At 50.5% G+C, this 13,036-nt stretch overlaps 1 protein-coding gene across 1 annotated transcript in view; it reads left to right on the top strand.

Annotated features, from left to right (window-relative positions):
* LOC147614063 (alpha-1,3-mannosyl-glycoprotein 2-beta-N-acetylglucosaminyltransferase-like) overlaps positions 1 to 13,036 on the top strand; it is a 122,871-nt gene that overhangs the window by 40,164 nt on the left and 69,671 nt on the right. The window contains exon 3 of the mRNA XM_086780359.1: positions 1,072 to 1,159. Within this exon, the coding sequence (XP_086636485.1) occupies positions 1,072 to 1,159 (88 nt within the window). The remainder of the gene's footprint in view (positions 1 to 1,071; positions 1,160 to 13,036) is intronic.

Raw genomic sequence — 13,036 nt, 5'->3', positions numbered from 1 at the left:
CCAAAAACAATAATATGCCTAGTCCATCATTAATGATACGCGAACACACCGACTTATAAATATTAGAAGTCCCTTTGATGAATAAAATCCCATGCTGCTCATGCTGTATGGCCATCTTTCAGGCAAAACCATGGCAGTAAAATGCTCTAGCTTTCTTTCGTGGAAAATCCCAGTTCACGCCTTGGTTCTGCCTTGTGTGTGAAACAATGGTCAAGACTTGTGAAGGGACCAAATGGTGACATGTGCTCTATGGAGTGACAGTCCCGTAGGAGTGGCACCAGAAATGGAGATGGACCAAATGAGTGACCAAATGGTGACATCAGGCCTCTCTCCTGAGCCTCCCACAAAGGTTTTGTCCCCCAAATCACCATATATGCCATCCATGAAGTACTATAACCATTTTCCAAATGGTATGATAACCACCAATGCAGTAGTCAACCACTTCACTTCAAAATCCATTAGTGTACCTTTTCAGGCTTCATATGTATCCATCCATAGACTCGTTAGTGATTGTAATTTCCTGCACATAACCCAAAACAACACCCAAGTAGAAGGCATAGAACATACTCATGATCTCCATATGTACAAACCCAAAAAATATTATTTGAAATCCACATACAAACAGTCCATATGAGTGTATAGAGGGTTGAAAACTGCATGTGTACCCACTATCCATCATATCCAACCACCCATCCTGATAAGCATCCCAAATGTGAGTGCGAGACCACTAAAGAGTGTGAGTTTTAAAATGGAGAAGATGAGGGCTAGAGACATTCTCGCTGTTGCAAGATGGTATATCATTGATAAGATTTCAATGTAGACTATCCAATAAGTCAAATTTCTTTAGATCTGCAGATATGAGTTAGTAGTTATGTTCTTACATGAACAACGTCATTGCTTTTGATTTGTCAACTTTTTTGAGTAAAGTCTGCATTGCCTAGAAAGACCACATAATAACCATATGCTTGGGTTACATGTATGTATCACTTGTCAAACTAGTGGCTTCATCTCATTAATAGGTATATACATTTTGTACAGCCTAATATAGTTTTCATCCTACATATGCTGCAGGTAGAGGCTGAAAATCATTGCACGAGTCAAATGCGACTACTTATAGATCAAATCAGTCAACAAATGGGAAAAATTGTGTCCTTGGAAGGTCTTTGTCTTGGCTTTATTTAAAATTTTCAATGCTACAAATAGATCTTTATGAGACAATCTTCAACTTGATCAATGGACTATTGAATTTGTATTGAAGTTTGAAACTTTCAGGGTTTGATGCATAAGAGTCTCGTGTGTGCCGTGTGAAAGAAAGATGTTATTAACGTCTATGAAAGACTTGAAGGGTGTATGAGACCAAAAAGCGGTCACATGTGATCCATGAGTAAATTGAATGTCTTGGCCTCTCAATGAAACCATCCCTGGTGACCCTCAAGAAATGCTCTTTGTAGAACTGAAGCTTCAGGGAAAGTTCAACTGGGATATCGTTGTCCTGTCTGTATGAAGTCTAGCCAGATCTGGACGGATGATGCGGTTGATCTTCTGCCGTGAGAGATCAAGGAAGGGGGAGTTCAAGCTGTACTCAAAGGGGGGGAGCCGGTCCATCCCAAAGCTATGTGACTTAAACCAACTGGTGATGTGTGCATACCAACAACTGCTATGACCCTCCTATGCCAGCTGTCTAGAGAACTCCAATCATGGGAGGGGATTTCCATGTAGTGTGTAGACATGTTATATGTATGTGACTACCAAGAACATGACAGCTATGACGAGAGGGGCTGATCCGAACTTGGACAATAATATGGCATGTGGAACTAATGGCTTACTCTTGTTCATGCATGAGAGCATCGTAACCTGTGGTCTCTTCACTCGGCACCAGTCCTCCATACATCCAGATAGCAGCTGATTATCCTATGGTCCCTCTTCTTAGCGAGTACCAATCTTAGGGAAGAAACAGGGTCAAGCCTCTCTGATGGCGCAAGGTCATGTCAGCAGAGAATCTTCCGGATCTGTCTCCGTGTGGTGGAGGGTTTGGATGCTCTGGGTTGGCGGCGTTTGGCTTATAGAATGGATCGGTCACTTGTGCTAAGAACTCCTCTGGGATGTGAAGCCGGAGGGTGGGTATGGGCACAGAGAAATTTGTGATGGCTCGTAGGGAGGTGGCCTGTTGGGGCTGGGCCTGTCTCTCAACATGCTGCTTCAACACTACATCCCTGTGCGAGTGGCCCGAATCCCTCTTGGAAAAGGTAGTGGATTCTTCCGTGTATCTCGTAGTACGCGGGACAGCTGAACATATAATGGGCCTCTACGGCTCCTCTCGTGGTGCATACTTTGCATATCCTCTCCTTCCGAGGGATATTCTCGGCTTTGCTAGTCTCTACTCTGAGGTGGTGGGAGGAAACCTTGAGCTGGCCAGCATAGCATGTTGTTAGAATTTATGCATCTGAGTGTTTTGGGGCTGTACCTATTATTGGGTATTTTATGCATTTTCTCCTATTTATTTGTCTTCTGAGCAGTCGGCCAGTCCTAGAGGCAGTCGGCGAGCTCACACATGGACTATATAAGGAGTTCCCCCATTATTCACTACCATCCTTTTCCCTTGCACAAGTTCAACATCTCTTGCTGGCCTATTGCCAATGTAAAGCTTCAAGCTGATATAAAAGGTGGTGTTGTCCACAAGCTTTCCCTACTCTCTCTCATCTTGTTTATGCTTCTGCCTGTGCATTCTCCAACACATGTGACATGTGTATTTCTATGTATCTCGGAATCTCCATGAATCCATCCTCGGAAAGTCTCAAGAAATGATCTCTATAGAACTCACACTTCTTACCAACCTGATGGCGAAATCCATGTCCTATTTATGTGTAGTCCGAGTAGATCTAACTAGATGATCTGGTTGATCTCATGTCATGAGAGGTCAAGGTAGGAGGAATCTAGGCTGTACCAAATTGGGGGGGAGACAGTCCATCTGTATGCCTTGTGCATGAAATCACTCAACTACCTCAGAATACCATGCATGTATCGGTAATGGTGGCGGCCATGTGGACAAGGAGGGGGGCAGTCGAGCTGGTCTCACCCACTCCTGCTCCCTCTCCCTCTCCAAGACTGTAGTGCTAGCCGTGGGAGGTGATCTCTGTCAACAGTGTATGCATGCAGAATGTCACATACGGGCATGTGTATACGGAACCAATTCATTACCAAAACAACATACATACATCAACCATTCCTGGCATATACATGATTACCATCATTGTGAAACATTACATGAGCATATACATCCTGTAAACATAAACCAACTTGTACATGACACAACACTAGGGGCTAAAGTTGGGCCAGCCCCCCCCGAGGTATCTTTATTACCAACAGAAGTATCTATATGTACAAGATGCGGGTGCCCGGAGAGTACACACTCATCCAACCGACACCAATTTTATCCAACTGTGGAAACATAGGTAAACACATTACCTGCAACTCCTCGGTCACCAACCAAGGTCGAGCGGTCACCAACCACTCTTGTTGCAACACCCTCGGTCACCAACCAAGGTTGAGCGATCACCAACCGCTCCTGTAGAACACCCTCGGTCACCAACCAGGGTAGAGTGAGTAACTAGCCATGGTTTTAGCTCACTGGCCACCCACGGGTTCCACTAGATCACATCCCCAGGTATGGTACTTGTCTAGGGACATGTTTGCTCAAGTTTCGTCGCGAGAAACCTCCTGCAAACCTGTAAAAACAGCCAATAATGGCCCTTATAATAGTCGGCGAGCTCCTGTAGAGGCTCTGCTCACTCCGTCCAAGCCTTATTCTCAGCAGTGAAGCCCAAAAACAGTCCCAACAGCCATGCACAAGCTCCTGGAGCCAAATCGATCAGCTTGCAGCCCGTGTAGATGAAGTTGACCTGCCCTGCAGAAATGAAATGAAATGAAATGTTATATTAACGTCTTCAAAAGGCCATAATGACCTATGAGACCAAAAGTTACATCATGGTGGATCTGATACAATGTCTGGATAAAAAAAAAAAACCCAGAAAATGAAAACTAATGAAAAATAAAAAATGAAAAATAAAGATGATACTACTGGCACCTAGAAAATGAAACTGGAGAGAAATAGCAGCCAGCTAGCCCTGGGACCCTTGTACTTCGCATGTATTCCACCTGTAACTCATGCATATGAGTAAACTTGCTTTTTTTCCTATCCACAGCTCCTAACAGCCCACGATTTCCAGTTGAGTGCTCTACAAGTCAGGGCTTGCCCACTTTGGCCCTCCCACACCTAGAATAGCAACTCGTGGAGCTTTTTGGGAGTGCCTGGGTGCCCATCTCTCATATTTGGCCTTAGTTCATAAAAAATAGTTCACCCTCATGTGAACTCACTTATAAAATTATAAGTGTGTCCGCCCACACTTTAAGTGAATGTGAACCCTGCACCCAATAAACCTTAGTAACATGAAATAATGAATAAATTGGGTTAAGTATGCACACTTACCACATGCAAAACACATAAGGAAACCATATGAGTCCCAAACAGGTGTGCACACGCGTGTCCACGGGTTGTCCAGGCGTCCCCGGTGCCCATGGACATTCACATGCAAAATACCAAGCAATGTCCAGGCATCAAAAACAAGTCATCCATGCACGTGCAACTCACATACATATGCTGGTGCACAAACATAGTGGATGAAATCTCCCAACTTACATCTTGTACATCCAACTAGCCCGTTCACAAGCGCCGTCCACACAGGACCAAAAAGTACTCACCAGGGTAACCACCCCTCCATGAGTCTAGAGTCACTCACCAAGGTTACCACCCTTCCATGAGTTCATAAATCATGCCAGGAACTCACACTAGGATGCCAATCCTTCCGTGGAGCCCTTCCACATGTATTCAATCATGACATCATTTCAGACGTCTGTCACAGAAGTGGTGACATTCCCCCCGGCTTCTAATCAGTTTCCTTGCAACTGTAAAGCTTCCAAGTAGGCCGCCAGAAGATCTAGATAGTCTTTAAATTATGCCTCGTCCATCCACTTCGCATCAAGTGCTGGATAGTTCGTGAACTTCACAAGGTACTTACGGACAAGCCTACCTCTAGTAGCTTTCCGCTTCTTGTGAAAAACAATCTGCTCAGGCTGCAATACCTCTTCCAGCTCATCAACCTCGGGTTGATCTTCCATAACCGGCTCCACCGGCTCAGGACCAACATATCTCTTCAAGAGACTGACATGGAAAGCATTATGAATCCGCCAATGATCCGGCAACACCAGCCTGTAAGCTACCTCATTGATCTTTTCCAAGATCTGAAATGGTCCATAATACCTGCAAGATAGCGTCGGATAGTTACCATCTTTCCCAGTCTGCTTGCGAAGGCGAGCCTTTTGGAATTTCAATAACACCTGATCTCCAACCTTCAAATCCAATTGCTTTCTATTAAGAGGGAGCGTGCATAGAAGTGCCATGTGTCTGGGTAGGTGATAGGTGTGGGAGGGTGATGTTCTCGGAGTTTCCTCCAGGCCTCTCTGCAATTCGGCACACAGAGAGAGAGAGAGAGAGAGAGAGAGAGAGAGAGAGAGAGAGAGAGAGAGAGAGAGAGATGAAATGTTATATTAACGTCTTCAAAAGGCCATAATGACCTACATGGATCTGATACAATGTCTGGATAAAAAACTAGAAAATGAAAAATAAAGATGATGCTACTGGCACCTAGAAAATGAAACTGGAACTGGAAGGTAAACAGAAACCCTTATAGGGTGTGAATATAGTGAGGGGGGGGGGGTACGCTATGGAGGTGAGTGGAGTACAGTGAGGGGATACAATATCATGTGGGACGGGGGGTACACTATGGAGGTGCCTCCATCTCATAATATGTGCCGCATCGGACGCTGGCGGATCTCCTCAATATCCTCTGTGGTCAGCACCTTGACTGGGTGTCCCGCATGTCTCGCAAGAATAATCTGAATCTGTCGCTGCAACCTCCGTCTATGCTGGGATGCCCTCCTCCGTAGTCGTGGGCGTCTGGACTACCCAAGCTCAATCGCATGATCAACCAGTGTACCGCTAGTGTGGGCGGTATCCATGTCCTGCTGCTGTTGTGGTCCATCTGGCGCAGTGATGGCTGGACTAAAGAAGTCTGTAATGTGCCTCTGAGTCTGGCTCTCTGTGCGCCTAAGCAAGCTATCTCTATATCTCCGCAGCTCAAGCAAGAACAATCCCAAACACCTCTGGTCATGGTACCCCATGACTCTGGAAAGTGGTCCAAAACCCTCTCTGAATAAACAGCGGAAACGACCACGTATCTCATAGTATGCAGTACAATGGCATATATAATGCAGCTCTGTCTCTGGCTCCCCATGGCATAGTCGACATATCCTAGCTTCAGCTACTATACCTCTATATTGGCCAATCTCAATCTCAAGCTGGTGTGAGGATGTGCGAATTTGACCAATAGCACATCGTACTGCATGAGACAAGTGTACATCCATGTAACTGGGTCTGATCACAAAACCATCTGCTGTGAGCTGAAGAAAATGCTCTCTGTAGAAAGCCATCTTCGTGCCCAGCTTCTCAGTCGGCTGTATCCATGTCCTCCTAATGTCCAGCTTAACTAAATCCTGACAGATGAGTCTGGTAATCTCTGTCCGTGTGAAAGAATGTTCTATTAAACGTCTTCAAAAGACCAGTCTACGAGACAGAAAGTTACAAAGTTGTTATAGAATCTGGTAATAGATGAAATGAAATGGATAAAAAAAAACTTGAAGGTCCTTGGGCTTTGGGCTGTACATACATCTTGCTAGCTTTGGTGTGCTATTCACATCCACATCCACAAGGTAGGATACATCCATTGCTAGGGGATCCCGGAGGACGGTTCCGATGTTGTTGAAGTAGATGTTGGATCTCGAGCTATCGCATAGAAGGGCTTCTCCTCTACGGTCAGGGTGGTCGTGTCCATTGGATTTAGCAAGCTCTCTGAATAGTAACCTCTCGTGGGTGATTCTTGAAAAGGCATTGGCATGTGTACCTGGGTTGAGTATCCTCTTGACATAGGCACACTGACTGGTAACCTCCTGTGGTGTGTGGGCGTGAAACCGACCTTTAGTAGAAACGAAAGTGCGGTAGACTAATAGTCACCCAAACACAGTTGTAAATCAGCAAAGTAAGGAGAAAAAGGGAGATAGAGCGCTCCTACACAAAAACAATGACACCTGTTGGTCCCAAAGCTTCGTGCCTCTTTCGATATTTCTTTATTCACATTCAAGGAAGAGTTCAACTGAATACATCATGGCCCAACGCCCAACATGGCTTATACATAATGTCAAATCCCCAAGGATCTCCTCGTAGAGCAATCCTGAAACACAACTCGAAACCGGCAAACCAAAGCCAAACAAGGTGAAGGGGGTGCAGGCCTAACTCACCTCCCAACCACGATAGAGACTGCAGAAGGCCTGCCAGTCTCCTAAACTACGTGCTGGGCCTGCCGCCAATGGTCCCCAGGCTAGACGAGGCCGAGAACCCAGCATATGACCCTGCTCTGTGCGAACAGCTGGGCTCCAGATGAGCGGCTGTCTGGCCCGCTCCTCATCACAACAAGGAGGTCTCTGAAAGAGCCCCGATCTCAGCAACTCCCAAGCTCTCAGGATGCTCAAGGCAATCTGTCCTCCCATCCTCTACTGAGGCCTGTCCTCCACATCTCTATGAAGATCCATCGTATCTCTGGTGCCCAAGTGCCCCCTGCTGGGGGAGCCCGAGCCTGCAGCCGCTGCAAAAGAAGCTCTTTCCAAGGCTCAGCGCCTGTAAGCTGCCCCCGAACAATAAGCTTTCCCAATAAGGCTCTACTCTGATCAACTGGATCTATAATGCCCAAGCCTCCCTGGGCCAACGGAAGTGTAATAACTGCCCAAGCAACCTTTGCCCGGGTTGGCTGACCATCCCGCCCAGACCAAAGAAAGTTCTTGATCAGCCTCTGTACCTGGCTGATACAAGAGCTCGAGAAGATCTAGCAAGACATAATGTACCACATGGTCGCTAAAAGCACCTGATTTGCCACCACCACCCTCCCAGCCAAGGATAGCCGAGTTGTACCCCAATACAAAAGCTTCTTCCGAATGCTCGGAAGAAGCGGGGCAATTTGCTGCTCAGGTGACAAATCTAGTCCAATCTGGCATCCCAAATATCACACTGCTGTGCCAGGAGGAATCCATCTAAAACCCGGGTCTGGGCTCCATGCTGGAGTGGGAGCCCTACTGATCCAAAAGGCCACTGTCTTGCGCCAATTGATCAATGCTCCCGAAGCTGCACTAAAAACCTGGAGCGACTGCTCTGCCCGCTGAAGATTGGCCTCCTGGCCATGCAAAAATAAACCCGTGTCATCAGCAAACTCAGCATCGAGCAGTCCTTCCCCCGGACTGGGAGCTGGAGTTCTCTCAAACCAACCTCCTCTGCTGTCAGATACATGCTCATAGCCTCAGCAAAGAAGAGAAAAAAAACGGGGCGAGAGGACACCCCTGACGGACTGATCTGGTCAACTCAAAACTCGGCCCCCGTCCTCCTGCAATCAGCACCTGGCTACGAGCTGTGGAATATAGAGCCGCTACCCCTCGAATCCAACCTGGCTCAAAGCCCAGGCGAAGCATAGTGCCCTCTAAGCTCGGGCCGTCGCCTCCTAGAAGGTGAAAATGTTGTCAAGGATACTACGCTCCTTGACGAATCCTGTCTGGGTAGCATGAATCAACTCCCCCAGGAAGGGCTGGATCCTCAAACTCAAGGCCTTTGCTAAGACCTTGTAGACAGTATTGAGGATCGTAATAGGTCTCCAATGCCGAATATCATGTGATACTCCCTCCCCCTTGGGGATAAGAAAGATCAAGCTCTTTGAAAAGCTCTATTGCATCACCCCAGTGTCCAAAACATACTGAAAGCCCCTGCTGAGGCCTGGCCCCAAAAGGTCCCAATAGTGCATAAAAAAGGCAGGCGTCAATCCGTCCTCCCTTGGGCAACTATGGCGCGGAAGGGCCCTCAAGGCCTCAGCAAGCTCAACCTCTGAGAGAGGCTCACCCAGAACTGTACGCATACGATCTGTGACCCTCCTCTGCACATGGGCCCACACAGTCTGTCTGCAAGCATCCCGAGCCTCAGTGGCTGGCTCCGTTGAAAACGGGTCTCTATAGAACTCAGTGGCAATGGCTCTGATCTCCTCGGGCTCAGTAGCTACCAATCCGTCCGGCCTCCCAAGCTGGCGGACTCTTGCTCGAGCATGGCGGGGCCCAGTAATCTCTCAAAACTCCCCAGTCACTCTATCACCAAGCTGCGTCCATTGAGAGGCCTGGCGGCGATAGTAAAACTCATGTCTCTGCTCCTCTGCCTCTCTAACCTCCCGGCGTGCCTGGCTCAGCTGGGACGCCACCCACTCACATGTAGGCTGCTGAAGCGAAGCAAGGCTACGTCTCAGCCGACGCTCCCACTCGCGAGCCTCTCCCAGCCGTGTCAAGGCTGCAGCGTGCAAAAAAGAGCTGAGCTCGATGAGTCCCTGGGCACACTAGCTTGCTGCATCCTGGTCAGAGCTCTGACTATCATGCCATATCCTCTCAATGTCCTCAGCGAGACTAGGATCTGTAAGTACCCTCTCTGGGATCCTCAACTGCAAGCTGGTCTCCCGTGTCCTCTCCTCAAGTGTCAAAATAACTGGCGCATGGTCTGAAAAAGAGGTGCCAGCGAGAATGCCAACGGAGCCCCCTCGCTCCCCTAACCTGTCGCCCACATAAAAGCGATCAATCCGTGATAGATTAGTCCCTCCCTGCTGGCGATCCGACCGAGAGAAACTAAGACTGTCCTGAGAGCGGGAGAAGGCCTCATGCTGCCATGCATCAGTGATCCTCAGTGTCATGCAAAATCGCTCCCAAGCTGCAAGCTCCGTACCGTGCACTGTAACATGACTGCCTCCCACCCTATCGGCCGGGTCGTCAAGCATGTTGAAGTCTCCCCCGACACACCAATGTGCGGCCTCTGGCAATGCATCCGTAACCTGGGTCCAGAACTCTGCTCTGGCACTAGCATGGTTGGGCGCATAGACATTGAGCACGCCAAAGAGCTCATCATGCGTCCTCAGAATGACATACTGTGCTCTACCAGGCACAATGATCCCGCGATCCACAATAGCCTGCCACCCAAGGGGCCAAACCCTGCAGACCAAAAGGTGTCCCATCTACCAGGCATCATCGAACCATATCTCCGGATCCTGCTCTCACCCAAATGGTGCTCTTGCATCATCAAAATATCAATACTGTAGGAGGGGGGGGGGAGAGGAGGTGGGGAAGGAGCCGCTGAAAAAGTGGGAGCGGGAACGGGAGGAGGCGAAGGTGGAAGCGAGGCGGGAGGGGGGGACGGGGGAGGGGGGGTGGGGGCGAAGGGGGGGGGTGCTGGCATCTCCTGATCCTCAGTCTGCGTTGGGGTCTCCTCCTGGAGGGGAGCAAAGCCGTTCCTCACTAGAACCCAGTGATGCTGAGGCTGTGACTCTGTTCCTGCGTCGGTCTTTGGGCATGCTGTGGCTGTCTCCCTCTACGGCGCCCCTGTCCAGGCTGACACTCCGAGGTCTGTGTGGGTTGAGCAGGTGTCCCGGAGGGTGCCTGCCGAGCGGCATCTGTGGGCGGGCCATCGGGGGTCTGGTGCTGCGGTGAAGGTCGGGGTCTCCTGCGACGGCAGGCTTTGGCCAGGTGGCCGACCTGCCTGCATGTAAAACACTGGTTCGGGAGCCTCGAAAACTCCACTCTCGGATCGATCCATCCCCCCCTATCCTAGGTAATTGAATGACCTTCGGAAGGGAGAAGATGTCAGGAGCCAAAACTCTGACTGAAGGCAGGCCAGCTGCTCTAGCCACCACTGAAGCTGTTGTGGGGCCAGTCTCAAGCACCGAGCTCACCAATGATCCTATCCTAGAAAGGAGCGGAAGGTACTCGCGGCAAAGTCCAGGAAAACAAACTGTAACATGGAATAGGCGCTCTCCCTGCTCGGCTGCTGCTGGGTCGAAACCATGCTGCCAAGGTCTGAAGAAGGCCCGAGTGCCCCTGATGTCAAGGGGACTCATGGCTAGGACCTGGGCCATGCTCTGGGCTGTCTCGAACTCAATCTGGTAGTGTCCACGGCCCAATAACTGAACGTCCAGGATCTTGACCACATCTGCAAGAAGGCGGGCCTAGAGAAGATCCCGGATCTCCCCTCTATTGGGGCGAGTGCCAACTATGCGGCAGATGGTGGAATGTGCCTGGAGGCGTTCCACCTCCGCGGCGAGGCTCGCTTCCTCTTCTGGCGAAAGAGAAAGCGTGATGGGGGTATCCTCAGGGGCGGGCGAGGGGGCTGCGGAAGAGTCCCTCTGAGGTGGGGCGGGAGGAACCTCCATCAGAGTCTGAAGCTGAGTCGAGGGCGAAGCGATAAGCGGGGGGTCCTGCAAGAGCCAAGCTGCACGAAAAAATGGAGCGAGGAGGGGAAGAGAGGGAAGGGCGGAAAAACAAAAGGGGGGGGGTGGGAGACAGAGGGGAAGGGGTGGAAGACAGACGGGGGAGGAGAAAAAAAAAGGGGGGGGAGGAGAAAAAAAAAGGGGTAGTGGGGAGGCAGAGGCGGAGAAAAAAGGGGCAGCGGGGAACGAAAAGGGGGGGGCGGGGAAAGCGCGCAAGGGGGCGGGTAGGGCGGGGGCAGGCAGGGGGGCGGGACGTGGAGGAAGGGGGAGAGCGGTGGGCGCGAGGGAAACTGGGGCAGGCGGGCAGGGGGCGACGGGCGTGAGAAGGGAGGGAGGGGGGCGCGAGAAACACAGGGGCGCGGAGGGGGGGGGTGCGAGCAGGCGGGGAGAGGCTAAGTCTTGAGGGCGGGGAGGGGGGTGCGAACAGGCAGCAGCTCGAGCAGGGTGAGGGGCGAAGGCTTCAGCGAGCTTAGCTTGGGATCGTTTTTGTATGACACTGCAGATCACTGATGCATGGCAGCATGAGGCTTTCTCTCGTTCTCAGGACAGTCTTAGTTTTTCTCGGTCGGATCAGCGGCGGCGGCAGGGAGGGACTAATCTATCACGGATTGATCGCTTCTATGTGGGGACAGGTTCGGGGAGCGTGGTGGCTCTGTTGGCATTCTCGCTGGCACCTCTTTTTCAGACCATGCGCCAGTTATCTTGACACTGGAGGAGAGGACACGGGAGACCAGCTTGCAGTGGAGGATCCGAGAGAGGATACTTACAGATCCCAGTCTTTCTGAGGACTTTGAGAGGATATGGCATGATAGCCAGAGCTCTGACCTGGATGCAGCAGGCTAGTGTGCCCAGGGACTCATCGAGCTCAGCTCTTTTCTGCATGCTACTGCCTTGACACGGCTGGGAGAGACTCGAGAGCGGGAGCGTCGCTTGAGATGTAGCCTTGCTTCGCTTCAGCGTCTTCAGGAGCAGCTGCCTACATGTGAGTGGGTGGCGTCCTAGCTGAGCCAGGCACGCCAGGAGGTTAGAGAGGCAGAGGAGCAGAGACATGAGTTCTACTATCATCGCCAGGCCTCTCAATGGACGCAGCTTGGTGATAGAGTGACTGGGGAGTTCTTTGAGATCACCGGACCCCGCCATGCTCGAGCAGGAGTAAGCTAGCTCAGGAGGCAGGACGGATCGTTAGCCACTGAGCCCGGGGAGATTAGAGCCATTGCCACTGAGTTCTATAGAGACCTGCTTTCAGCGGAGCCAGCCACGGAGGCACGTGATGCTTGCAGACAGACTGTGGGGGCCCATGTGTAGAGGAGGGTCACAGATCGTATGCGCACAGTTTTGGGTGAGCCCCTTTCAGAGGATGAGCTTGTTGAGGCTTTGAGGGTCCTTCCGCGTCATAGTTGCCTTGGGGAGGACGGATTGACGCCTGCCTTCTTTATGCGCTATTGGGACCTTTTGGGGCCAGGCCTCCGCAGGGGCTTTCAGTATGTTTTGGACACTGCGGTGATGCCACAGAGCTTTTCGAGGGCTTGATCTTTCTTATCCCCAAGGGGGAGGGAGTGTCAGATGATATTCGGCATTGGAGGCCCTCAATA

The sequence above is a fragment of the Cibotium barometz genome, chromosome 42 (genome assembly GCF_041138505.1).
Source record: "Cibotium barometz isolate CiBa-2024 chromosome 42, ASM4113850v1, whole genome shotgun sequence".
Taxonomy (NCBI): domain Eukaryota; kingdom Viridiplantae; phylum Streptophyta; class Polypodiopsida; order Cyatheales; family Cibotiaceae; genus Cibotium; species Cibotium barometz.
Note: the sequence above shows the minus strand (reverse complement) of the source record. Positions and strands in the feature narration are given on the sequence as shown.